Here is a 25,498-nt window from a genome sequence, read left to right on the forward strand (position 1 = left end):
AATCTTCCTAGGGCAAGGAAAAACAGGGTAAATCAGTTGCTTACCTTCTGTTTTATTAGTTGGAATTGAAAAGTCTAGTGTCTGTTATAAAACTCAAATACGACTGTGCGGAATCAGCCTTTCCAAGTTGCATCCCAGAACCTGACTGCAGAGAGGCAACATGCAGTAAGTGGAATGGTTCCCTGTCTCAGAAATCTGCCTTCCACTTCTTAAGATACAGGCTTTCGCCCATTACATTCCTTCTGAATTTTCTTGTCTTTTGTGCATGGGGTTGAAGTAAAATTTTACAGCTTATGGAAGTATTGATATACAAAGTGCTGTTTATTTCTCATCTTCAACCTCTTCCCAGTTTTGCAGTGTGTATCCGTACAAATGGAAAACAAATAGCAAAAGAGGAGAGGTATTGTAATAGTTCATTTAAGCCAACTAGAGATACTTGGAAATACATTTTTAGATGTGAGGAGTGAATCTTTTTTTTTTTTTTTTTTTTTTTTTATCAGTTTGAAGAGCAGCAAGCATTTGAAAAAAGCCGGAAGTTCCTCAGGCAACTGGAGATTTGTTTTGCTGAAAATCCTGCCCACCATCAAAAGATCATCAAAGTTCTGCAGAGTTGTGTGGACTGCCTTCCGCAGGAGATTGCAGAGGTAATGGGGGTTCCAGGTACCTCCTTTCTCTCATAAGTCCTCAGAACACAATATGCTAGCTTGCTTCACTGTTCCCATGTACTGCTCTTTGGGACCATGAGCATTTACCAAGTCTGATCTCCCTCCATGGGGTGTGGTAGAGAATCAAAGCTGCCCTCCTCATCAGGCTTTACGATTAACTGGCCTGCCTGAGTCTCCTCTCTCCTATCTTCACCTTATTTTTTTCACCTTGCCAGTGACATTTTAGCTTAGTGCCTTCTGCAGAGTCTGCCTAGAATTTTGGAGGGATTTTTTTTTGCTAATTTGATAGCTGAATATAGAATGGTCTCAAAATATTCATGAGGTAGTAACAATGCAAGTATAAAATTCCATGTTGGAGTTATAATAAGCCTTGATGTTCTGCTTGCCCTAAGAAATCCTTCTAAGAATGTGATGATATGGAATGAAATGCCTGTTTTCTCTGGATTTCTTCCTTTCAGCTGAAGACCCAAGTGTGGCAACTGTTGAAAGGACATGACCACTTGCAGGATGAGTTCTCAGTTTTCTTTGATCACTTACGTCCCTCGGCCAACCGCATGGGAGATTTTGAGGAAATCAACTGGACAGAAGAGAAGGAATATGAGGTGGAGGAATCTTTTTGCAAGACCAGAAAAGATAAAAGCAGAGATAATAGAAATGTTTCAACTTGAAGGACTCAAATTGTGGCTGCATCTCCAGAGTGACTGAAATAGCAGGGTGGGATAGCTGTTGGTGGACTGGAACAAACTTCTCAAATGTCTTTACAGCATTTTTGACTCTTCTAACATAGTTGAACTGGTGGTGCACTGGAACTGAGCTCAATACTCAGAAATTCATGGGGAAAATGAAATTTGTTCTTGTGAGGAGCTATCACGATAAGCAATTTTTGTTTTGTTTTTTTAGTTTGATGGGTTTGAAGAGGTGTCTTTGCCAGATGTAGAAGAAGAGGATGAACCACCCAAGATGCACACAGCCTCAAAAAATAAGAAACGTAAAGATATCGGAGGCCAGAACAATGACAAGGTGGGCCTGGGATATCTCACTAGTCCACATATTTGGACTCTAAGCAAACACAAGTCTGTGAGGATAAATGTCTGTATAGAGATATTACAACAGCCTGTAAAGATTTTAAGAAAGGGAATGAAATGTTTCCATTGTGCTTTGCTTGCTAGCAGTATAATTGTTTTAGTTCTCTCAGGGTATATACAGGGTGTTGCTCCAGCCCTTCCTGACTCCCTTTGGGGTTAACCTTGCCCTGACTGTCATCTTTGTGCACATTTATCAGCTGGAGTCTGTCTGTTTCCAGGAGGTCGAGTGGGTAGATGGGATGAAGGAATGTTCATGTTCCTGCCATGAAGGGACTATTGACCTTAAGCTAAAGAAAAGCAAAAGGAGGACCTGCAGCCATTGCAGTAGTAAGGTTAGTTGATAGGCCAAGTCATTGGAGTGGTAAGTACAGTTCTGTCAAGAGTCCCACTGTTTTTTTGGTGATGATCTGTTAAGCCTGGGACCTCCTGTCTCTGTAATGTGTTGGGGAAGAAAATAAAAGATAACCAACAGTGTTGTCTTCTTTGGAGCCTTGACTGCCCTACCCGGCCTTCTGTCGTCTTATCTCCTTCATGCTTTCTGTTGCCCTTCCTTGCTATGCTAAATAGTGTCGATTTTGACGTTCCTTTGAGTTAAAAATAAGATTTTTTTTTTTTTTTTGGTGGAAGATTCTTGTGTGGCCACTATATGGAGAGAACTCTACCTATTCCTAATAATAAAGATTCAGCTTCCTAAATGCAAACATATTGCCAAATTGAAGGCTTAATTAGAGTCAAGTAATGCTTTGGAAGAAAGGCTGAGGTGTTAGGTTTGGATCAATACACTCTGTCTATAATTACATGCCTATATATTGGTTTGCAGGTGTGTGAGAACAAGTTTTATAAAAATAAAGATTCTCAAGAACTGACTGCTTCCCTTGTTCAACAAGAATCGAGTCCTCAGCCTGAAGGAAAGGATTCTGGAATGTCTAAGGAACTTGCGGAAGAAAGCTTGGAAAGCAGAGATGAGGGAGAGGATGTCCAGCGTAGAACAAAAACCATATCTAGGAAAGTGGACTCTCTCACATCAGGTATGTGAATGTCTCATGCGTGGACAGCTACTATCATTTTTGTCCAAACTGGTTCCCACATTGAGATAATAACTTCTAATATTTCTTTCATTTTTTCCCTTGTCTTCATCCACTCTAGATGCTTTAAACACGCATATATCCAGAGCATTGAAAAAAGCTTTCCTGACTAGAGAAATACTCTCCAGTTTTTATAATTACTGATACATTTAAGCTTCTGTTGCCAGCATATTAATCTTATCCCCAGTACTACCTGTCCATGATACTTTTTTTTTTTTTTTTTTGCTAGTTTTCACGTTAGCACAACTCCAAATAAGATAATTTTGTTCTGGGCTGCATACTTAAGCTCTTTCATGTGGTCATCATTTCCCCTTACCTGGTTGTAGTAAGCCTGCACAAAATTGATTGCAGAGTGCGTTCTTTGAAGTACAGGATGTGTAAACTGCAGCTAGAACTACAAAGCTGCTCCCAAACTGTGTTCTCATTTACAGCATTATCCTCTAGAATCCAAAAATCTATTTAAGTAAATTAAACTTCTGGAAGTTTTTTTCTTACTAACAGCTAGTCTGAACTTGTATGGGTTTCTTACCAGGATCTCCCCTGGAAGGAGGAATTGTCTGTGGCAGACATGTATCTTCAGAAAAAGCAGCGTTGCCTGATAATCAGGTTCAAGAAGCAGGTGTCAGTGCTGTTGTGAATACCACAAAAGACAGTCATTCTTTTATCACTGGGCCTGGATGCACACACCTACAAAAAGCTACTCAAAACCTACCTCAAGAAACCAAAGGCAGCCCTTGCACTGAAAGAAGTGTTAGTGACGGACTAAACCAACAACATCAAGGAAATGCAAATACTTCCCTTGGGTTGAGCAGAGATGTGCTGTTGTCTTCTCATTCTGCTCCAATGAAAGGTTTAACAGGACCTAGTTCCTTTTCTGGAAACAGTTTGTATCAGACTGAAGGGCTTCACTCTGAATCAGCAGACAAGTATGCCATCTTTGGTCACTCTTCAAAGTTAAGCGCGAGAGAATTTGAAGGACCACCTTTGCTTCTGGAAGGAAAATCTGAAGCAAAGCAAGGCTGGATAACACCAGATAGAAAGCCAGCACTGGGTAAGAGCTGCTGCTCACAGTCCCCCAATAATTGTGTTTTGGAAGCAGATGATACGAGCTGCATTGGAAGTTTTCCTGAGAACAGATTAAAGTCAAATGCAAACAACTGCTTCCAGGTGCATCAGCATTCTGAGGAGCTAGAGTATAGAGTGGTTACTGCCTCCCTGGGGCAGAAGGAAGAGGAGCAGCAACAGCAACGAGTCACAGAAGCAACTGTGTGTGCCAAGAACAGCAAAGTCAGCTCCACCGGGGAGAAGGTTGTCCTCTGGACCAGGTATATCTGCCTTAACTGCACCTTACAACTTCAGTGCATTCAGTATTTGGCTTTGTTTGGCATTCAAAGTTTGGTTTTAATATTTATAGAGTTCTTTATTTTCATCTTTTTCTCCCATTTTCTAATGTCTTCTGCAGCTTCCCTTCTTTGAATATTCTTGCCTTGTTTCCTCTAACCACAGTCCATCATAACTGCAATCTTGGTCTGATCAGAAGTATAGCCTGCTTGTGGCAGTGTAATTATTTTAATACTCTACGCTAGGAAAGAAATGTTTTTCCCACAAAAAGCTTATGAGAAAAATACAAACAGGCTAAACATGACTCTGCTTAGAGATGTGTCTTGTGAGTGGTGGTAGTAGTAGTAAATGAACAGGGCTGCTGGACTTGTTCCATTATTAAGTTTTTAAGTTTGATCTTTAGATCTGTACTTCGGAACAAACCTCTCAGGTTTGTAGTGGTTGAAGTGTGTTAATGCTCATTTTTGGCTGCTTTCATAACCATTGTACTGCCTTGCAGGGAGGCTGACAGAGTCATCCTTACCACCTGTCAGGAGAAAGGAGCCCATCTGGAAACCTTCCATGCCATCTCACAGAAATTGGGCAACAAGACCGCTAGTGAGGTAAGGGGTTGGTGTGAAAATGCTTGCATTTGCTAGAGTGAGTAGGGAAAAGCGGGTGGAAAGGAAGGAGATGTAAGGGTTGGCTATTGTAATAGCCTCTCAGACCTAATTTTCAATTTGAAATTTGATGCATCAGAGAAAAATAATCCTGACTGCACAGTCATGGGCTTTTTTTCAGACAAATTATATGACTATTTGCTGAAGAGACTGCTAATGAAGATCAAAGTTTTAGAGGAAATGACTATGCAGTGACACAGTATAACCCTGTTAAATGATTGGCACCATCATAGACTTCATTTTTTTTGAATTTTCAATTTACCTGACTACCGAAGAGAAAGAAGCTATTGCCTGTTAAGATAGTCAAGTCTCTTTACAGAGTTTTTTTGTTTTGTTTTTATTAATTGATCAGCTTCCTTATGAAGAACTGCTCAGTCAGTTTAAACAACAGGTCTGATGTCTTGTCTGGTAGTAGGCCCTACTCTGTGCTCAGTGAGAACAGCAGAAGTATGGGAATGAAGTAGTTTGTCCCCATCGTGCTGCTGTTATTTTCAGTAGTGTGTCATTTTTAGGGATTTAAGTTGGAGATTTCACATTAAGCCACTTTACTCACAGGAGATAGGTCAATCACTCGTCATATCTAATGCTTCCATTCCTGAATTTTGCCTTTTTTTTTTTTTTTTTTTAATCTAGCCAAGGATTTGTGTCTGTTTGCTGTATGCTATCTGTTCTTTTTTTTTTTTTTTTTTTTCCTGACTCTTACAAACTTTTCTGTCAGGTAGCCAACACCATGTACATTTAAGAATCTACTATAGATCAAATATGGGTTGTATTTTCTGTTGTTTTTTTTTTTCCCCAAGAAGTATGCAATTATACCTGCATTTCTAGTGCATTTTGATCAAATGTTATGTGGCTTTCTACAGCATGTGGAAAGTGGTGGTGTTATATTATTCCAAAATCATTTGTACTGTTGACAATAATTTTGTTTGTCTGAAAGGTCTGTAATACTGCTGTCTTCCTTCACAGCCATTTTAGTTAACCCAGTTTGAAGGGTGATTATTACTTCATCCGCCTGAAACTTGTTCCTTATTGCTGTGTCTTAGTTAACTGCAATTGTTTGCTTGTTTATTAACTGATGTTTAGCTACATCTTTTTTCCCCCAAGTATTTAGGCTTTGCTGTCTGGAGTTAAGTGCTTGTCTGTGCCTGCCAGCTTTCCCTATTCATGAAGATTTTGTTTGGAAAATTCTGACTTTTTCCAAAAGGCTAACAAACTGGTATTTTGCAGTGGAGCCAAAAAAACACCTGTCTTAGTCCTTTTTACATTACCATTGTATTCTAGCCTTGTATTTGGTACCAGAAGTATTTCAATTATGATACTTGGGTTGTCAGCCCTCTATTTAAATACAGGGAACCTGTCTTCCAAAGAAAACAACCCTATGCACTTCCATTTCTCTCTCCCTTTATGTTGAATCTTGTGTAGAACATAACCCTGAACTTCCTAATATGAAACTTCTATTTCACATCACCGTTCAGGCCACTAGTCATCTTGAATTTCCCTTGGTTTTCAGGTATCCCACAGGTTCAGAGAACTGATGAAGCTGTTTCATACATCCTGTGACGGGAGTTCTGAAGATGAGGAGGATGCAACTAGTACTAGTAATGCAGACCAATTGTCAGATAAAGATCTGCTGCTTTCTGAAGAAGAACCTGATGACTAAGGGTTTCCTGGTTTGATAAGCTGCTGACTGAGAGCTGTTTGCCAGTTTGCTGCTAGACAGGTGCTATGGATAAAGGAAAAAATGCTTTTGCAGGTACTTAATCTGGCACCTTTTTTGGTTCACTTTCTTGGTAACTTCTGACAAGCAGCACTTCTCCACCTGTATCAAACTAAAGGAACAAATAAAGTGTTAACATCCTTCAGATATAGAATCTATACAGGGTACTTCAGAAACAAAATGACAGGACTGATGTTTGTGGACACTGACCTCTGCCTGTCACAAAGACTTCAGCCATCAGACCTTTGCAGAGAATGTGTAAATACTGTATCATAAGATGTTTGTTTTCATGTGGAACACATGATTTTTTTGTAATTTTTTTCCCTTGTGTTGATTGTACATGGGAAAGTTACAGAATTCAAATTGTATTTATTGTGTGGTCTTAATCTAACATGCAAAGCACATGAGTTTGCAGAGTTTAGAAGAACCAACCACCACCAGAAGAAGCAGCTTTCCTCCTTTACAAGACAACTTCAAGTAGGGGGACAACTTCTGCCAGCCTTTGTAATAGGGTGAAATTAAAAGGAAGGAGCAGAGGGGCCATCTTCAAGCACCATTTCCTTTATTTTGAAAGCAATCTTGAAGAATATTCTTCCTTCCCCTATCTCCGGTAATAAAGATGAGTCAGTCTGAATCTGTTTCATCTTCAGATTTATCGTCTCCAAAACCTGTCTCATAGCATTGTGATAGAGTTCTTAGTGCCTCTACAGCCTCGTGGAAGTCAGCCTGTTCTACTCCTGCAGAGAAAAAGCTGGCCCATCGTCGAATATTCAGCTTCTGTACATCTTTGTATAAACTGTAGAGGAGTGTGTGCAGAACAGATGAAGACTGCAGGGATGTTAATACGGGGATACTTTCAACAGCTGCAGGGAAAAATATCTTTGTTTATATACAGCCATCAAAATGTATTTCCCTAGTCTATTCTACTTAAAGTAACTGCTTATCAAGAGGATCATTACTTGAAGTAAGCATAGTAAAAAATGTGCTTCTGACTCAGTTTTTGCCCTGCTAGCTCAGAAGTGCTTTTTAAGGAAAAAAAAAATAAATAAATAACCACTTTAGCTCTGTTAGACCCTACTGCCCCTTTTTCCTGTTACAAAGCAACTTTAACTACACATTACCTGCTGCAGAATAACTGGAAGGTTTGTCCAGGAGGAAGCCTTGTCTGGTCAGCAGAGGAGAAAAAAAACGGGGATAGGGAGGACGGGTCATACATGGCTGCTCAAGAACGTGGAATGTGCTGTAAAGAAGAAACTGAATAAAGTTACACAAAACTCTGTCTTCCCTTTCTAGTTGGTATTCCCTAATGAGACTTACCAACCTGAATGCCCCAGGAAACACAGTGTGTGAATACTGCTGCAGAATTTGCTCAGCTGTCTCAAAAGCATGGAGTGGAGAAGTAGGCTGCTTTCCTGGACAGCTGCTACAAAGAAAAAAAAATCATGTTTTTTTCAGGTGGAGGGGGGGACTTGAATGAAGATGGTGGTGACTTAAGTGCTCTTTAGTTGTTTCGCTGTTAAACTAGCAGCATAGTATCACTAGCCTGTCTTAATTCAACTGACACTCCTAATGGAAAGGCAGTAATTTTATACGAACTTCAGTCAGAAGTTGCCAGAGTTCTAAAGGAAAAGTGTAGTGCAAACTTTGATTACCTGGTATGACCTTCTTTGCTAATTCCTCTTAGCACAACAGACTGAGCAAAACAGCAGCTGACACTTTGCTCCCTACATGAAGACAGCAGCTTCCAGGGCAGGTCCTGCTGATATGCATGTAAAACATCTGGAAGCGAGTGGCCATACACAACAGGAAAGGGAACAGAAGCCCACGCAGCTGCAACCTGTGAGTTAGAGAGGGGGGGTGACAACTCATGGTCTGTAATACGCTCCCCATGCTTCTGACACAGGCCTCTGTCCTATAAAGAAGGTGCTTACATTGCTGCATGTACATGAAGTAGAATAACACCAGCTCTTGTTTACAGCAGTAGTTCAGGTAGAGCTGAAAGAGTTAAAGGGTGCTGTTCTCTAAGCCCTTACCTTTCTCCCAGAGAAATTAAGTGTTTCAGCAAGGTGCATCATAGAGCCCCGAGAGGAACAGAGTCGGTAAGGAACAGTAAGGGTATCAAGTGCTGCTGCCAAAATTGCACTGCTGTGGTAGTTAAGTGACGCCTATGGAAGATACAAATGGAACTGTTACAGGACAAGTTTAAACTCTTCTGTTCCTTAAAAATACATACAAAAAGCAATTAATTTAAACAACAGCCTATATACATTAAAAAAAAAAAAAAAAAAACAACAACAATATACTAAACCATTATTTAAGATTTTGGGTAAGCGTCAGCTGTTGGCTAACAACTGATCTGTTACTTGTTTTCTTGTCAGCAGATTTTTAGTTCCTGGACAGGGCTTGAGGTGCATACCCTGCACCTCTAGAATACCTACACTGTTAAAAGCATGTTCTGTTCAGTTGATTAAACTGTAACGGAATGAAGTATTGTTCATACCTCAAGCAGACTATTGACTTAGCATGTATTTAATATACTTCAGAAATCTAGTTTCAGCTGCAACAGACTGACAATTAAAAGTTAACAGTAATAATGCAAATAATAACATGGAACAGGATCTAAGAGTGGTGAGTAAAGTATTTTTTTCAGTGCAGCAACTAAAAATGGTATACTAACTAAAAGCATCCAAAAAAGAGAAACTCGTTAATCTTTTTAAAAGTTAAAAAAAAAAAAAGAATAGTAAGTCAGCAGTTGGGTCTACTGACAGGAAAAAAATCTTTTTTGCTTAGGCAAGCACCATTATAAAATACACAACTAAAATATGTAGCTGCAGAAAATATTTTGAGCGTCAAGTCGTAATGCTGTAAGCTACTAAAGAAAGCATTTTTTTTAGGTAAACTGCTACACAGTACATACATCATAGTTAATGTACGGAAATGTAATGGGAGGTTGTGGCTTGAGTCCTAGACTCCCATTGAGCGACATTGGGCAAAACAGCGAGCTGTGAGTGGAGAGGTGTACAATTCCTAGGACTGTGTTCATCAGCCTGTAAAAATTCTTCTGAGAATCCTGGGGAGAAAAATCCAACAAATGTATTCTTAAAGATGCAAATGAGATGCATGATAGCTTTACTTGTTTTTAATTTGTTTGTGTTTTTTTTTTTTCCAGTTACTTACCCCCATGTTATGCATGACTGGAGTCAAGCCCCAGGTCAGGATTCCTTTTCCTGAATACTCATCATAGAGCAATTCTGTCACCTTGGCACCAACTCCAGAGAACCCACTGTGTAGGTCACAGAGGACTTGAAATCCCTGTGTAAAACAAGAGACATGACATAAGTTTCTGTTTAATCTTAAATTTGTTTAAAAAGAAAGGGGTGGGGTTGGGTGGACTGAGCTATCAAACCTGCAGATAATCACACTCTTCGACATAGAAGTGCAACCGATCTTCCAGCTCCTCTACGCAGCCTTGTTCTTGCAGGAGCCTTTCACCTTGTCCAAAGGCTTCTAGACGACCAGACTCCCTAAAAAATAGAAAAAGCTCTTATTCTACTCTGTCTTAATATTCACCTGAAGCCAAAATTAAGATCCTGTTCTGGATAACAAATTCTGAACTAAATGGCTGTTGCTTTTTAGCCTTCTGCTAAGACATACCCGTTGTGATTGTACTGCTGGATGACGTAGATGCTCCGGGGATGCAGCTGCACATTGAGGTAATCGGACCAGACCTGCATGCTGCTGCCTGAGCAAACATCCCAGGAAACATCGAGCTGTGCAGGGGCAGAAGTTGCATCTGGAAAGAGAGCAGTATGAAGAGCCAACATCTTTTCCACTCTGAATATGCCCCTGATAGGAAAGGCAAATGGGGAAAAAAGCTTCCCCTGAAATTGTATGGTACAGTTGCTCAACCTGTTTACTTCTGTAAACAAAGAAATGCTATCATGTAACTTTTCCTCTTGTGCCCTTGCATTAGTTCACAAACCGTCTACCATCAGTCTGCAGTCACGGGGGCTGCTCTACCTTTCCACAATTCTTTGATCTTCAGCAAGGAAACCAAAACCATCAGGATTGTACATATCAGGTAGCACAAAAATATAACACACAAAAAGCACGTGCACACCTTGAAGAGAAGTGCCGGAGCTGCTCTTTCCATCAGAAGAAGCATCTCCCTAAAGAAAAAGCCCAGGGAAGGCAATTACGCGATGCTTTGCCTCTTCTTTTCGTGGACATACTGGAGAGAGCCCGACGTGCGGACACCAGCCCGCGGACAGGGCTGTAGCCCCTCCGTGGGGAGGAGAAGCTGAGAGCTGGGGCTGCTCAGCCACAAGGAGGCGGCTCCGGAGCATCCCATCCACGTCCATCCAGCGATACCCGGAGGTGCGGCGAGCGGCAGGCTCCTGCCAGCGGCGTCCAGCAGAACCTCCGCGTCGTGCCGAGGCTCTGCCGGTGTACCGGGAAGCACGGCCCGGCCGGGCGGGTGACGGAGCCCGACACGGGTACCCAGCGAGCGGGGGAGCCCCGCGAGATCGCGGGGATCTCCGCGCGCCCCCCAGCCGCTCGGACGGGGCCCGCAGGCGCCGCGCTGCGCCCGGGGAAACCGAGGCGAGGCCCCCGGCGCAGCCCCCACCTCCGGCCCCGCTTCTCCCTCCCTCCCTCACCATCCGCTGCCCGCGGTCCCGCGGCGAGGCGCCTCCGGCCGGCGGCTGCTCCACGTAGCTCGCCACGTCCCCGCGCCTGCAACAACGCAAAGCGGCGGCGGCTGCCGGCAGCCCCTCGGCGGCCTCCCCCCCGCCGCTACTCACCAGGCCGCCGGAGCCTCCGGGCAGACGGCGCCGCGCCCCAGCGAGCCCACGCCGCCTGCAAGAGGGGAGCAGCGGGGAGCGGGGTGGCCCCGCCGCGCCCCGGCCTCCCTCCTCCGTCCCTCCCGGCGCTACCTTTCAGCTCCAGCGCGATGAGGCGCGGCGTGCGGCTCTCCTCACGCCCGCCCGAGGCCCGCAGCAGGGTCCCGGCGCCGAGCTCGGCGGGGCCCGGGGGCGCCGCGGCCTGCGGGGGGGGCGAGCGAGTGAGCGAGCGCCGGGCTCCCGCCCGGGCCCCCCCGGTGTCCCCCGGCCTCCTCCCGCCGCCCACCTGCAGCCCCCACCAGTGGGAGCCCACGCAGCCCGCGTAGGGCCCCAGCTGCAGCGTCACCGCCTCCCCCGCCGCCATCGCCTCGCCGGGCTGCGGAAGCGGAGGCGCGTCACGGAGCGGCCCCCCCCCGACACCGACACCGACACCGGCCGCGGCTCCGGCTCCGCCCTTTATTTAACGGCGCTACAGCGGCCCCGCCAGGCGCTCCAGCTGCTGCGGGTTGGAGCCGCTCAGGAAGCGCAGCTCCTCCTTGCCGGCCTCCGTGCGCGCTGCAAGACAGAGAGGGACGAGAAAGGGCGCTGAGGATGCGGCTCCGCGGCCGCCACCCCCCGGCCCGCCTCTGCCCGGCCCTCGGCCGGTTCAGGCCCCACCTTGCTCGTGCTGAAGCCATTTGCGATGGAGGTAGTAGTGGTAGCAGCTCTCAAATTCCCGCTGGCTGTAGTTGGGAACTAGGACAGGGACAAAAGGATCCAGAGCGTCGAATCCTTCCTGGAAGGGAAGGGAAAGCCTGTGACTGCTGAGAGGAAGGCTGCTGACAGGCAGCACACAGGCACAGCTTCGTGGCGTTGTTGGAGCTGTCTGCAAGAAGGTGCGAGCTCACACAGAATTAAGCAAAGGAAACTAACGATGCGTATGATCTGAAGATGATTAAAGAAAGCCTGCAATTTTTGGACCTACATACAGTTCCAAAACAAGGATTTTATTTGTTTCCTAATGTGAAAGAAAGGGAAAAACAAAAATACATGACTCACCTTTCCCAGTAACTCATGGGGCAAATATGCAGAACTTGGTTTGAACAGAGAGCCAGTCTGGCTAAGTGTTGTCACAATAGCACCTCCATTCTAAAAGAGATGTAGATTGCAGCACATTTTACCTGCAAACTTTGCATTTGTGAAATAGTTACAGATTCTAAACAAGTGAGGTCCTTTCTTCCCTGTTCTCAGTTACTTCAATTCCAAACTTCTGTGTAATAGACCCAATATAATGCTCCAAGTATAGATGCCGCACAGGAAAGAGAGCTAGTGTTTAAGTGTTGGCACTGAAACATGAATGCCATTTATGAGTAAGAATGACATCTGAAACATCTAAGAGACTTTTAAAAGAATTTTTCTGTACACATTTAAATCTGAAGACTACTTGAGAGATTAAAAAGCAGGGGATTGAAAAAGCAGCAGAAGGAATTAACCTCCTAAAGCAAGAAGTTTAACTGTTTCTAGAAACTAAAAGTTCTCATTAGTTCAACAAAATCATAAAACAAAATGTCATTAAGAATTTTTAAAAACTGCTACCTCAGGAAAGTGTGAGCCAAACTGGAGTTTGGCATTCAAGAAAAGCATCATTACATATTTAAGCTGTTCTTATACTCTGGCACACACATCTGCTGCTATCTGATGTCAGAAACGATGAGATACTAACCCTAAACAGTCACATTGTGCTTATGCTTCCCTTCACTGAAGGAATAGCACAATGTTAGTTTGCAGCTTTACACGTACCAGCATGTAACTTTGCTGCAAATAAGGCAGCCAAAGGTAAAGAACAAGACTCACCCAGTTATTCATCATCATCTTCCTTAGGTTGTACACTAATGTCAGCTCCTCTGGAGAAACCTGATGAAAATTGTCTGGTATGACTTTTTTTTTTTTTGCCAGTAGTTTTCATCCAAGAAATAAATTCTTCTCCCCCCACTTTAAAATAGAGTGGAAATATCTTTTGGGTGCATCATTTAGGTGCATTTTTTTCCTTAGCTTTTACTTAGCACTATTCAGCCCTAGTAATGTTACAGAGAAGTGCCCAAACCTTTCCTACCAAAACACTACATATACATCCCTTCTTCTTATTGAGAGAACTTTCTTCAGCAAAAAACGCGTAAAGAACATGTATTCTGCAGGTCCCTCTGAGCTAGCAAAGCCAAACCTGCATTTTACTATAGGTGACAAGCCAAATGTGTACCTTACTACGTATAACAAGCTCTACAGTAGGGATTACTATTGAACTTCAAACAATACACCCTCCCTTGCAGTACAGATATATACACAGAAATTTCATCAGAGCAAATCACTTCTTACAGGGCTTTTGTCTTCTTTTTTTAATGTAGTCCTTCCCCAGAGCGCGTTGACTCCGTCCACTGCCACAAGAACTCTAAACGAACCAAGATGACATTGCTGCTTTATCTCTTTCAGCACCACCCCTACAGCATCGCTGGCACTCCTCACTCGGGCTAAACCCTTAGAGTAGGAAAAGAAACATAACTCAGGTTGTTCTCATCAATAGATGATGTTGGCAACTCTGGGCACTATCTGTCCTTTCTAAGCAGTAAGGAAGATGTAACAACAGTCAAGTCTGTTCTTTCCTTTCAAAGGAGCAACCTGGTCTCATAGTAAACAATGTAGGAACTTTGAAGTTCTAATTTTTGCTTCTACCCAAGTTGGGTTTACATATCCCGTTAGAGATCCATCGCAAATTCCATTATGGTTTTTATGGAGACCTTGTTGAAAGGAAAATGCCTTCTGCTTCCTAGAATGTTGTTTGTAAGGTTTTTTAGAAGCAGTATTGTTTTACAAATGCAATGATGGAATTTTCTAATAAAAGGCAAATCAAAGCCAGAAACAGTTGTTACTCCTTACCTGTTCTACCACTTCACCCAGTGGTCTGCCCTGCTCCGTACTTTCTCGTTTGCCCCACACATATTTTTGTTGTGTTTTTATCTGTGTAAGAGAAGAATTAAATCAGGAATGAGGGAGCACAGAGGTAGCTTCGCAGCTCTGGATGGCAAGATTCCTGCTTCTTTTCTGGAGTTAATGTCTAAAGCAGAATCTGTGAAAAGATTTCAGCTCAAATAGCCATCCCCAGAGGGGGATTTAGAGGGGGAGTACTTCTTTTTCTACAAAAAATTGCATTCTAGTGATGGGTAGGGTTTGTATGCAATATGAGCGCGTGCATTAATACATGAAGCACTTCTCAAAAATATGCAAGTCTAGATTTCATGTCCAGATCTTCAAAGTCTGGAAGACCAACACGCACATGTAGTTCCTGAGATACGATCCTGTGGATAGTTCTTAGCTACTAACCAAGACGACTCTACAAACCTCTTTTAGAAAGTGCTCATTTGAGGTTTTGAAGTTCTTGAGCCAGGAAGATGCTTGCAAAGGCTGATCAAGTCGCTCCTTTTTATAGGAAGACTGCATAAGCTCCTTGCAGTTTTTCACCCAGAGATGAGCTGTAAGCAAAATAAAACAGTTGCCATTTTTAGTCACAATAATTGTATAAGTTGGGTGGATGGGTCTCTCTCTCTTATCCTTATTCTGCTACATAGAAAGAATATGCTGAAGTCTAGGTAGACTACATCAAAAGCCTTTCCTTCATGCACCAGGTGGATCACCTTGTCGTAGAAGGAGATGAGGTTGCTCAGGCAAGACTTGCCTTTCATGAATGCATGCTGACTGGGCCTGATACCCTACTTGTCTTGCACATGGCGTGATTCCATTCAAAATTACCCATTCTACCACCTTTCCTGCCACCAAGGTCAGGATGACAGGCCTGTAGTTCCCCAGGTCCTCCTTAGGACCCTTCTTATAGATGAATGCCACATTGTGTTCCACTTTATTTTGTTGGTGTTTTTTTTTTTTTTGTGTGCTTAGTAAATCTTCTCCACTGCAGAAAAACAAAGATAATTTGCACTGGCCTACCCTGAAGCTTTCTCTTGAAGCAGCATATTCCAGATAGGCAAGTGTATTTGATGTAGTTACAGACAGCATCAGTGGTCTTACCATCTGGGATGTGCAGCACCAGCCAGCCTTGCCTCGCGCAGTAGTGAACCACATGGCACAGGGTCATGGTTTTCCCTGTTCCTCTCTGACCATCTCCAACACAGTCCGTCAAGGAAAGTCTCCAACAAAACACTATCAAGCATTAGTTGACTGTTAATTGATAGCCATTCCCTCAGCCGTGCTGATACCACTGTTTATGGACCTTAAGTCAGACTTGCACACATTTATTTGTGCCACAGACAAGCTTCAGGAACTCCTCAGAGGAGTTTTTGCTGACAACAGGCATGACAGAACCACCTCCTGAAGACTAAACCACGGTACTCAGCAGTAATCAAATGTGTGTGATCTCATCATGTGTGTAATCTCACCTCCTTGTGTTTAACTTGTATTCTACTATCTAGTAAGTGATAAAAGATACAGATCACGTATCTGACAGCTGGGTGGGCAAAGTTGGAATTTTTCAGGTAAGTGAGAAGTTCTAAAGCTGGTTTTCGCACCATCAGGCAGGCTTCATTGAAGGTCTTCACCTGGAAAAAGGAACAGAACATGAATAAGAAGCCACATGCCAGCACACAACAGCTGTTCCTAGCACGACTCCATCTCTGACACTGTCAAGGGCCCTTCCCAGATGGTTACAGCTGAAGGAAAACTCCATTATGCCTTGGTTCATCATGACATTTTTGGTGTTACTCTATACAATCATCTCTAATATATTCGTAAGGGCCATTCTAAGTTCCACATCAAACTTCTATGATAGTTATAACCAGTCTGCACTCCGGTCTCTCAATCTCCCAGACTAGAACAAATTTGTAAAGAGGTGGTTTTACCAGAAATACAGCAATTTACACTAAGGTTCTTCTGTAATCTCAGGCTGAAAAAACTGCCAACTACTTTCAAATATAAAACCTAAACAATACTTTTGTATTTCTCAGTATTACCAAGCCTTGGATAAATAGCTGTAATACTTCATCAAGCTTGTTATCAAAAAGCCAAGCATCTAAGATGTTAAATAATGATATCTTTTCACTTCCCATCTTTTCTGTAATATTAAAAATGTTTCTTACAGACCCAAGACTTGAATATTGCAAGCTACCAAGCTGTAGTAGTAGACACACTCTCCCTTCTGTGTTATCTTAAGCCTAGCAACATGCACATTGAGAAATTAGGAGGTTCCAACTACAGTCTGAATTGGGAAAATGCTGAGTGTAAGAAAGCTAGTGAGTGCGAGACTAAAAGCATAGTGCTTCAATAGTGTCAATGAATCAAAATCTGACCACCTAGAATTGCTAAGTTGGATAAGAAATCTGTTCCTAAAGTCAGTTGGTCTATGTTATGTGTTTACAAAGCCTGATCCAGTCATGGCATGATCAGTCTCACAACAGAAATCGATCAGCAAGATGTCTGTTGCTGATAAGATTATTTCCTGAGCTACCCTATTTCGTACAGAAACGTAATTGTGGAAAAATATTTCTGTAATTCATTACGTATTCAAAAGTTATAGGTGGAAAACATTGGAAGGAATGTTGCCTAAGGTAGAATCCATGTGTCCTTCTGCCACTGTTTTGGTTAGACTGACTTGTATCTTTGAGATGTAGAAAATGCTGCTGAGGACCAGGAATAATTGCACTCTTGCATATTTTTTTTCAGCTGAATAATCAGCACACCTACCACTCTGTCTTATTCCAACAGAAAAGCGTGGTAGTTGATGGATCAGTTCTTCCCTAGTACCAGTCCACTCCCTACAAATCTACTTTAAGACAAAAGTACCTGCTGCTGGAAACGGTAGGGCAGTCCATGTGGAAAAACAGCTTTCACCTCCTCAAGAGGAATGCTATAGTGGCGACCCTCGTGGTGTTCTGTGTGGTTGGCCTGGGAAGGTAAAATGCAAACTGTAAGGCTCCAGATAGCCTGATACCTCTTTTCTGCACCCAGACGGCTTGGGAGGGAATGCTCAATCAAAACAAGTAGATGATTACAGAGAGTCAGAAGAACTTGAATATTAAAGCAAGGCAGAAATAGTATCAGAAAATTACTGGCAGATGCTTAGGAAGAGTCTAAAGTATATCCTACCAGGCAATAAGCAGATTGCTTCAACTTGTATATGAGCCATTGTGTTTCGTGGGCACCAGCAGCCCTGTGCTTTATGAATTTATGAAATCTGTTATTAGTCTGCTTCTACTTCTGACCACCGCAATACCTGAACAGTAATGTGATTGCCCTCAGAGTTGTCTGCTAGATTCAAGTGTACTTTAGGTCCGTAACTAGATAATTTCACTAAGTATCTGTTACTTGATTAAGGAGTGTGCATCTCCATTTGACACAGACTAGCAGCAGCTGTGTTTTTGCATGGCAGCGTTATCTATGGACTAGAACAGACGGGCAGTACTCCAGAGATCATTTTTATTCTCATTTTCATCACTGACCCGCTGCATAACTTTAGGCAAATTTGTTCACTCTTCAGCTCCTACACCTGCAAAGTGGGTCAGTATCTTTATCATCATGTTTAGTCACTTTGAGTTTTGCTAATGGAAAGGTATATAAATACTAAGTCTTATTAAAAATTTAGTTTTCGGCTGGCCTTCTTAATCCATTTTTAATGGGTCTTTACTGTGCACAAGTATGATTGCACTTAGAACTATCAGGTTTGCTGATGAAGCAAGCCAGCGGAGCTGATCCGCTGCAACACGCAATCTGCAATACAGCAAGTCTGAGGAATGCTGAGCTGATAAATTAGTAAGCAATGGTGGATGTCGCCAAACATCAGCACGTGAAGCCAGAATGCCAAAGCCAGTTGCCTGGCAACATAAATTGTAGGTACAGGACAGTGGAGACAATTCTTGCCATCTGGACTCTCCTGTGCGATCTATAGAGACACTCCGACCACATGAGCAAGATCATCTGCATGCTGCTGTTTCCATAGAGACCCCAGAGGAATCAGTATTGAAAGACTCCAATTACAGAGGCAGCAGAAAAGCATCTCAAAGGCTTATTCCATTCCTTTATCCCACTTCATTTTGTGCTCAAGATGAAGAGTGTAAGGCTGGAGAGCTATCCTGTGCTGAAGTCATCTGGGGTGTATTTTTTATCCCCCTCCACAGGCAATTGGGGGAGGTTAGTCAGGGAAGGATAACCTTGGAGTTGAAATTAATGGTGTCTGATGACAAGCTAAGCCACATCTGAGGCTCTGCAATATACAGTCTATTTCGTCTACGCAACTATAGAGAAGGAATCAATACTTCTTCCTAGGAGCTTTGAGACAGGACCAGCCCTGCCTTGTTTTAAACTGCACAGCCATTGCCTGTTTTCCTTTGGGCTGGGCATCATGGTCTAGATGCCTGTTACTAGGTCTCTGTGCTGCCTTCTCTGATGTTTACCAGAACCCAGTCCCAGCAAGCACTCCTGGCTCCGTCGCATCCACACACTGTTGGGATGTACACACCTGCTGTTTGACAATAACAATCCTGGCAGTTACTCACCGGGTCAGTCTCGTTGGTATAGAAAACTGCTCTTGGTCGTTCTGCTGGGATTTGGACATCCTGGCTGAGGACAGAACTTAAGCAATCTTTGGCTGCTGTATGGAGAGCATATCCATGGTCCAACTACGGAAAGAAAAACGCAATCAGACAACCAACTTCTCAGCAGTCGAAGACTGGTAGCAGTGAAAACCAGACAGGAATTTGTTTTGAGCACCCACTGCATGCACATTGTGATAGGCTCTAGGTACCACGCAACACAAAGCAAAAGTCTCTGCAATCAGAAGAGGAACTCACAATTAGAGTGTAAACTCATCATGAAAAGAAACACTTTAAAACCGTGTTTCATATTTAGATGCCTGCTTCTAAACTGTATCTGTTCACTTAGGTCATCTAAAGGGCCAAATCCTGCACCAAAATGAGTTATCCCCTTTGAGGTTGCTTAAGAGCACACGTACAGCCATTAGGGCCTTATTGCTGGGAAGTTCCCGTAATGTTTCTGCCTACACTGATGAACAGTAGCTACTACCTTGAAAATTCAAGCTGCCTGGTAATCCATAATCACCTCAATTATTGAGGGATTAGCACAGCGCTGCCCACTATTTGATATTTATAATTACATTCCCTGCACTGATTTTCCTAACTGTGTCCCTGCATACAGACTCTTTCATTATAATAGATATGGCTGAGAAACTGAAACAGCCAGCTAAGCTGATTAATTCTTTTCTCCATAGACAGGCTCCTGAAGCATGCCCATAAAGCCTAGCCAGAACAGGTAAGAAAGTGAGCAATGAAAGGACAAGCATTTTATTATGTTATAGTGCAAGAAAATATGAAAAAAATAGATTCATCAATGATTAAAAAATGCTTATATTCCAGCGGCTGAGACCAAAGCGACCAAAACTGAAATTACCCTCCATATTACTGACTGGAACAGTTGCAGGCCCCAAGTATAAACAGAGCAAGTATTTTCCTATTTTGTCTGTGTGCATAGATGAGAGGAGTCGTAAACTCAAGCTTAGAGACAGGAACAGCTGTTTCAGTTCCACGCAGCATGATGCAATTCTGCTGTCATCCAAGTTTTCCTCAGGGGGTCATCTGAGAGCCACAAGGGCTCAGAAGAAAGTGTGATGTTGGATTACCCCACATCCCCCATTAAATACACAATGGACTCTTCATTCAGCATTTCAGCACATTATTAAAAAAAAAATAGGGGGGGAAAGGAAGGAGTTAACAGTCTTGTACTCAATGCTGTGTACCTCTATAATGAACAGTGGCGGTGTAAATATGGAAGAACAATAAATATTGATTTTTATCATCACATTTTAATACCATCTTCTCTTGTTCCCACGGTGTTCTTTTCCTCCTTAAATTCAAATGATCAATTAGGATACCTTATTTGACTATTTTAAGTGACTTAATTTACAGCCTGGAGCAAGACACTAAGATGCTAATTTAATACATGAATAAGTACAACGTGCAACTATTGTCACCTATTCACCCAGAACATTTCACCCCTAGGTCATTCTTAGTCTAGAAGTTCAGGCTCTCTCATTTTCTTTGAGCATTTTATGCTCTCGCCTCCTCAAATCACAAGTGGATATCTCCGGGCCGTGTGTTCTGCTCATTTAAGAGAAAAGATAAGGTTACTGCACTCTGGGCATCTTCTACCTGCAGTACCACACAAAGCCTTGTCCCTCACCTGTGTTACACAGAATGAAAATTGAACTAGCATTAACTTCATGCTCTATGTTCAGTTTTTATATGCATCTAGATATAGCTCAAGAATTCAGTTGAACGATGCTTAATCCAACCAGTATTACCAAGAACACTTTTGAAAAATGCAACCTCACAAGATCAGAAGTTGGATTCTCTGTGGTACAAAAGCCCATTATTAGGAAGTCCTACGAAAGGAGTAGGAGGCAGCACGGTAAGACAGCACGCAAGCATGAGATGGACTTTGTAATGAAATCCAGTTCTCTGTTCTCACAGCCAGATATGCAGAATTTCTATTTTTTATCAGCAGAACAGACCCCATCTTTACATTGCAAAGTCCTGGAAAGATACTGTGTTAGAATATCACTGGTCTGCCCCTTAGCATGACATCTTCCTCATAATCACTACGTAGCCTTCCAGAGGTTTGGAACTTTTCCAATGTGGACTTGAGATCATGCTGGGCTGTAGAAGCAGCTTCTAAGTACATGCAGACATGAAATCCTTCCTAAGTCTTCGAAGTGCTACCAAACCAAGGTAAGGTCCTAGAGTAAAAGAATTCCACTCTACTAACAGTTACCCTGTATTTGAGAGATACAAATTTGCATTTTGTGAATTACTGTGTTTACAAAATTCATGCATAGAATCACAGAATTATCAAAGTCGGAAGAGACCTGCAAGATCACCGAGTCCATCCTTTGACCTAACACTAACAAGTCTGCCACTAAACTATATCACTAAGCTCTACATCTAAACATCTTTTAAAGACCTCCAGGGATGGTGACTCCACCACTTCCCTGGGCAGCCCGTTCCAATGCCTAACAACCCTTTCAGTAAAGAAGTTCTTCCTAACATCCAACCTAAAAGTCCCCTGGCACAACTTTAGCCCGTTCCCCCTCGTCCTGTCACCGGGCATGTGGGAGAATAGACCAACCCCCACCTCACTACAGCCTCCTTTAATGTACCTATAGAGAGCGATAAGGTCGCCCCTGAGCCTCCTCTTCTCCAGGCTGAACAACCCCAGCTCCCTCAGCTGCTCCTCATGAGACTTGATATCCAAACCCCTCACTAGCATCGTTGCCCTACAGTTCCCCGGGTCTACCCTCTGGCCCTTCTTGTAGATGGGCGTCACGTTTGCTAGCCGCCAGTCCACTGGGACCTCCCCCGATAGCCAGGACTGTTGATAAATGATGGAAAGCGGCTTGGCCAGCTCCTCTGCCAGTTCTCTCAGCATCCTCGGGTGGATCCCATCTGGCCCCATCAACTTGTGTACATCCAAGTGCCGTAGCAGGTCACCAACCATTTCCTCATGGATAGTGAGGGCCACATTCTGCCCCCCATCCCCTCCCACCAGCTCGGGGTACCGGGTATCCAGAGAACAACTGGATTTGCCACTAAAGACTGAGGCTGAGAAGGCATTAAGCGCCTCAGCCTTTTCCTCATCTTCTGTAACTAAGTTTCCCCTCGCATCCAGTAAAGGATGGAGATTCTCCTTAGTCCTCCATTTTGCGCTGATGTATTTGTAAAAACATTTTCTGTTGTCTTTAACGGCAGTAGCCAGATTGAGCTCCAGATGAGCTTTGGCCTTTCTAGTTTTGTCCCTGCACAGCCTCGCAACATCCTTATAGTCCTCCTGAGTGGCCCGCCCTCTTTTCCAAAGATTATAAACCCTCTTTTTTCTCCGAAGCTCAAGCCACAATTCTCTGTTCAGCCAGGCCGGTCTTCTTCCATGCCAGCTCGTCTTTGGGCACATGGGGACAGACCGCTCCTGTGCCATTAAGATTTCCTTCTTGAAGAGTGCCCAGCCTTCCTGGACTCCTCTGCCCTTCAGAACCGCCTCCCAAGGGACTCTGCCAACCAGTGTCCTGAACAGCTCAAAGTCAGCCCTCTGGAAGTCCAATACAGCGGTTTTACTGGTCCCCTTCCTGGCTTCACCAAGAACAGAGAACTCTACCATTTCACGGTCGCTCTGCCCAAGACAGCTTCCAACCACCACATCTCCCACCAGTCTCTCCAGAAACCTCCTAGACTGCTTCCTCTGAGCTGTATTGCATGTCCAGGATATGTCTGGGAAGTTGAAGTCCCCCACAAGGTCAAGAGCTGATGATTTTGCAACGTCTGCCAGCTGCCTGTAGAACTCCTCATCCGTCTCCTCATCCTGGTTTGGCAGTCTATAACAGACCCCCACCAGGATGCTTGCCTTGTTGGCCTTAGGCATAGGCACATCTGGATAAAACAAAGCTACAGAAGAGTACCTCTGAATGACCTAAAGTATCACTTTTAATGCATTATATATTCTGACTTTCTAGAGTAGCAAGCAAGATGTCACTCGGTCCCTTCTCCTGAACAGAAGACAGTGCTTAACACCGATCCCCTCACTTTACACAGAATGACACAGACACATGCATACACCTTTCTGGTTCGCTGTAGGTCTGCATAGTAAATCCTAGCGTGCATGCAAAGCTCTCACATTGTTGTGTCATCTTTTAACACAGCTTATCCCAACAACATAGAGTGGACTTTATAGTAAGTTTCCATCTGCGAAAGGATAGTAGTTTAACTCAGATCCCTGAAATGGCAGCAAACTATCACGTGGTACACGGAGATTAATCATAAAGTCATGTGCCATAAGGTGGAGCTGTTCCTACATGATGCTACATATAAGTCTCTAGAAGACTGCTGATTTCATACAGGCTGCCATGATAAACCCCACACTGTAACAGCCAGGATCTTGTCTCCAGAAGCAAGGATTTCAACAGTCTTCCTCTTCAACGGGTGCATAATCACTATGTACTAATGAAAAAAAAAAAACATTTCAAAGACAACAGAAAACTAAACAATTGAAATTCTTAGCTTTAGGAAGTCACTTCAGATATGCAACATTAATTCATTATGCTGCGTATAATATAAGGAAGCTTTACTAATAACATAGTGCTGCTGCAGTGTTGTGACAGAGCTAATATTCCTACACCCACCTGAAGCACTAAGCCATCTTTGGGAAGCTTATCTTCCCACCAGCAACACAGCCTTTGTGAAAAATTGGTTCTGCATCAAGAAAGGTCTTCTTCCTTTGTATTTTCCAGCAGTGCAGAGCAAGTAGGTACTCTGTTTTCTGGGATACGCTTGTATCAAAGATACAGACTCTTCAGCATTCTGGACATTTCAGGATGCTAGACTCAGTCATTTAACAAGCATCTCACTGGAGCCAACTGCCCAGACTCACTCACACACTTGCTGTCCCGCATGTTTACAGGAATGGAGAGAAATGTAGGTATGACACACTCAGTGGTCTCTCTCCGTAACGGGAGCTTGCACAATCAGTTTATAAGAGACATCACTTTTTATAGTTGTAGACTGCTGTTCTAGGTCACAGGACAGCTGAAGTCCTGGAAGCAGCACCATGCTGCCACAAGACTTACCTTCAGAGGATGGAAGACAAACCCCTTCAGACTCCTCAGCATTTTTCCTGCAGAGACAGAAGTGAATTTTCCATTGTTTTGATTAATGTATCTTAGCCTGGGGCAGAATCACTCCTGCCCACAGAGGTTAAAGTCCAAGCACACAAATAATTCACACAAGCTCTCAGAATGTTCTACAGCAATACAGCTGACTATTAGTCAGCATAACGTGCCTAACTGAAAAAATATTCTGTTAGTTATGTTGCCGTTTTGGAAAAGCATTTGGGGAGAAAAACAAGCAAGTTATTTGATAAGTAAAGATCTTTCATTTTTCTCATGAGGAAGACAGATCCTTTTCCTGGGGATGGGCATTTATTTCAACTGCAGCTGTTAGAAATGTAACAGCAAGGGCTACACAGCAAATATTTCGAAGAAACTGGAATAAGGCAGAGATTGAAAATGCTCCTATGCTTTCAGCTTCAGCATAACCACATATGAGTATCTACTGCTCAGACATCTTTGGTTACAACAAGAGGGAAAAAAAAAGCAACTGTGACGCAATGGAGGCACAAAAGTAAGTAAATCAGTTAAGTCAACTCCGTTTGCATTCAAGGTCTTCTCCATCCACTTTCTTAGAAGAGAATGACAATACCCAAACGAGATGCTGTAAGAGTTCTTGGTTGTGGTAAGACACACGGTACAGTCAGAGCAAGATAATTACTCCGTAATTCCTCAGGAGGAAGAGCTGTCTTTGTGGGACCCGTGGTTACCTGCAATGCTGATGCTACGCACATCCAAGCGGGTTGGACTGCACAGAACAATGTTTAAAGCTGTCAGCACATGGGATGAGAAAATACCCTCCCACCGAAGGACAGGAGTTTTGTCAGGACGCTTTGCGCTCTTTCACCTATGGCACAACGCATCTTTGGACAACAAGCTCCAGATTTTCTGCTTCGGGAACGCGGGAAGCCACCAGCCCACAGAGACTTCGGGTCACTTTACCTTGCTGCGCTTGCGGCGGGCAGGGGAGGAGAAATCCCGTCAGGGGAACGGCTCCCGGCTGTTTGCAGCCCCGGCTGTGCCAGTGACGAAGCGCAGGGTGAAGGCGCGCTGCCTCACACACACCTCGTAAAACCCAAGGGCCGCAAGGTGCGCTCGCTGCGGCTCCTTTGGGGCATCCGAGCCACCTGACAGAGCCCCGGAGCCACAGCGCGCGTTGTGAGGGCTCCTCTGGAGAGCTCGCCTCGCCCTCAGAGGGCAGCTTTGGGGAAAGAGGAGATGAAAACTGCCCCCCCCCGCACTCACCTCAGGCGCCAGGCTCCACCGCCGGACCAGGCCGCGGCCCACGCGCGCCCGCTACGGCTCCCCGCGAGGCCCAAACGCGGCGCGGGGCGGGCTCGGCCCGGCCCGGCCCCACCCCCCCCCCAAGCCGGGCGGGGAGCCGGGGGCGGGGCCTCCGCCGGGGTGT

At 43.9% G+C, this 25,498-nt stretch overlaps 3 protein-coding genes across 7 annotated transcripts in view; 1 reads left to right on the plus strand and 2 right to left on the minus strand.

The window, feature by feature from the left end:
* The window catches only part of LOC116499495 (GON-4-like protein), a 29,872-nt gene extending 22,686 nt beyond the window's left edge, over nucleotides 1-7,186 (plus strand). For both annotated transcript variants that reach the window (XM_032204245.1, XM_032204246.1), the window contains exons 24-31: nucleotides 501-644; nucleotides 1,124-1,267; nucleotides 1,566-1,685; nucleotides 1,969-2,082; nucleotides 2,571-2,778; nucleotides 3,368-4,160; nucleotides 4,676-4,778; nucleotides 6,346-7,186. In XM_032204245.1, the coding sequence (XP_032060136.1) occupies nucleotides 501-644; nucleotides 1,124-1,267; nucleotides 1,566-1,685; nucleotides 1,969-2,082; nucleotides 2,571-2,778; nucleotides 3,368-4,160; nucleotides 4,676-4,778; nucleotides 6,346-6,495 (1,776 nt within the window). In that variant the 3' untranslated portion in view covers nucleotides 6,496-7,186. The remainder of the gene's footprint in view (nucleotides 1-500; nucleotides 645-1,123; nucleotides 1,268-1,565; nucleotides 1,686-1,968; nucleotides 2,083-2,570; nucleotides 2,779-3,367; nucleotides 4,161-4,675; nucleotides 4,779-6,345) is intronic.
* MSTO1 (misato mitochondrial distribution and morphology regulator 1) lies at nucleotides 7,098-11,761 on the minus strand. Of its 3 annotated transcripts, none has more exons than XM_032204248.1 (14): nucleotides 11,680-11,761; nucleotides 11,487-11,595; nucleotides 11,355-11,409; nucleotides 11,211-11,286; nucleotides 10,673-10,721; nucleotides 10,207-10,345; nucleotides 9,959-10,076; nucleotides 9,730-9,864; nucleotides 9,470-9,622; nucleotides 8,586-8,717; nucleotides 8,205-8,389; nucleotides 7,874-7,972; nucleotides 7,674-7,792; nucleotides 7,098-7,415 (listed from the first exon to the last, which is right to left on the minus strand). In XM_032204248.1, exons 1-14 carry the CDS (start codon nucleotides 11,755-11,757, stop codon nucleotides 7,177-7,179), a joined length of 1,686 nt encoding a protein of 561 aa, XP_032060139.1. In that variant the 5' UTR covers nucleotides 11,758-11,761; the 3' UTR covers nucleotides 7,098-7,176. The 3 variants fall into 3 exon arrangements, with proteins under 3 accessions (XP_032060139.1, XP_032060138.1, XP_032060140.1); XM_032204247.1 differs by having other exon boundaries at nucleotides 7,874-7,975; XM_032204249.1 differs by lacking the exon at nucleotides 7,098-7,415 and having other exon boundaries at nucleotides 7,705-7,792; nucleotides 7,870-7,975.
* A 74-nt stretch (nucleotides 11,762-11,835) lies between these two features.
* On the minus strand, nucleotides 11,836-25,425 carry DAP3 (death associated protein 3). Of its 2 annotated transcripts, none has more exons than XM_032204600.1 (13): nucleotides 25,336-25,425; nucleotides 24,052-24,098; nucleotides 18,923-19,045; nucleotides 17,214-17,315; nucleotides 15,865-15,973; nucleotides 15,447-15,539; nucleotides 14,766-14,896; nucleotides 14,304-14,384; nucleotides 13,746-13,904; nucleotides 13,227-13,286; nucleotides 12,432-12,521; nucleotides 12,051-12,168; nucleotides 11,836-11,948 (listed from the first exon to the last, which is right to left on the minus strand). In XM_032204600.1, exons 2-13 carry the CDS (start codon nucleotides 24,091-24,093, stop codon nucleotides 11,863-11,865), a joined length of 1,194 nt encoding a protein of 397 aa, XP_032060491.1. In that variant the 5' UTR covers nucleotides 24,094-24,098; nucleotides 25,336-25,425; the 3' UTR covers nucleotides 11,836-11,862. The 2 variants fall into 2 exon arrangements, with proteins under 2 accessions (XP_032060491.1, XP_032060492.1); XM_032204601.1 differs by lacking the exon at nucleotides 25,336-25,425 and adding an exon at nucleotides 25,033-25,290.
* Between the last annotated feature and the right edge of the window lie 73 nt (nucleotides 25,426-25,498).

Source organism: Aythya fuligula, chromosome 28 (assembly GCF_009819795.1).
Source record: "Aythya fuligula isolate bAytFul2 chromosome 28, bAytFul2.pri, whole genome shotgun sequence".
Lineage (NCBI taxonomy): Eukaryota > Metazoa > Chordata > Aves > Anseriformes > Anatidae > Aythya > Aythya fuligula.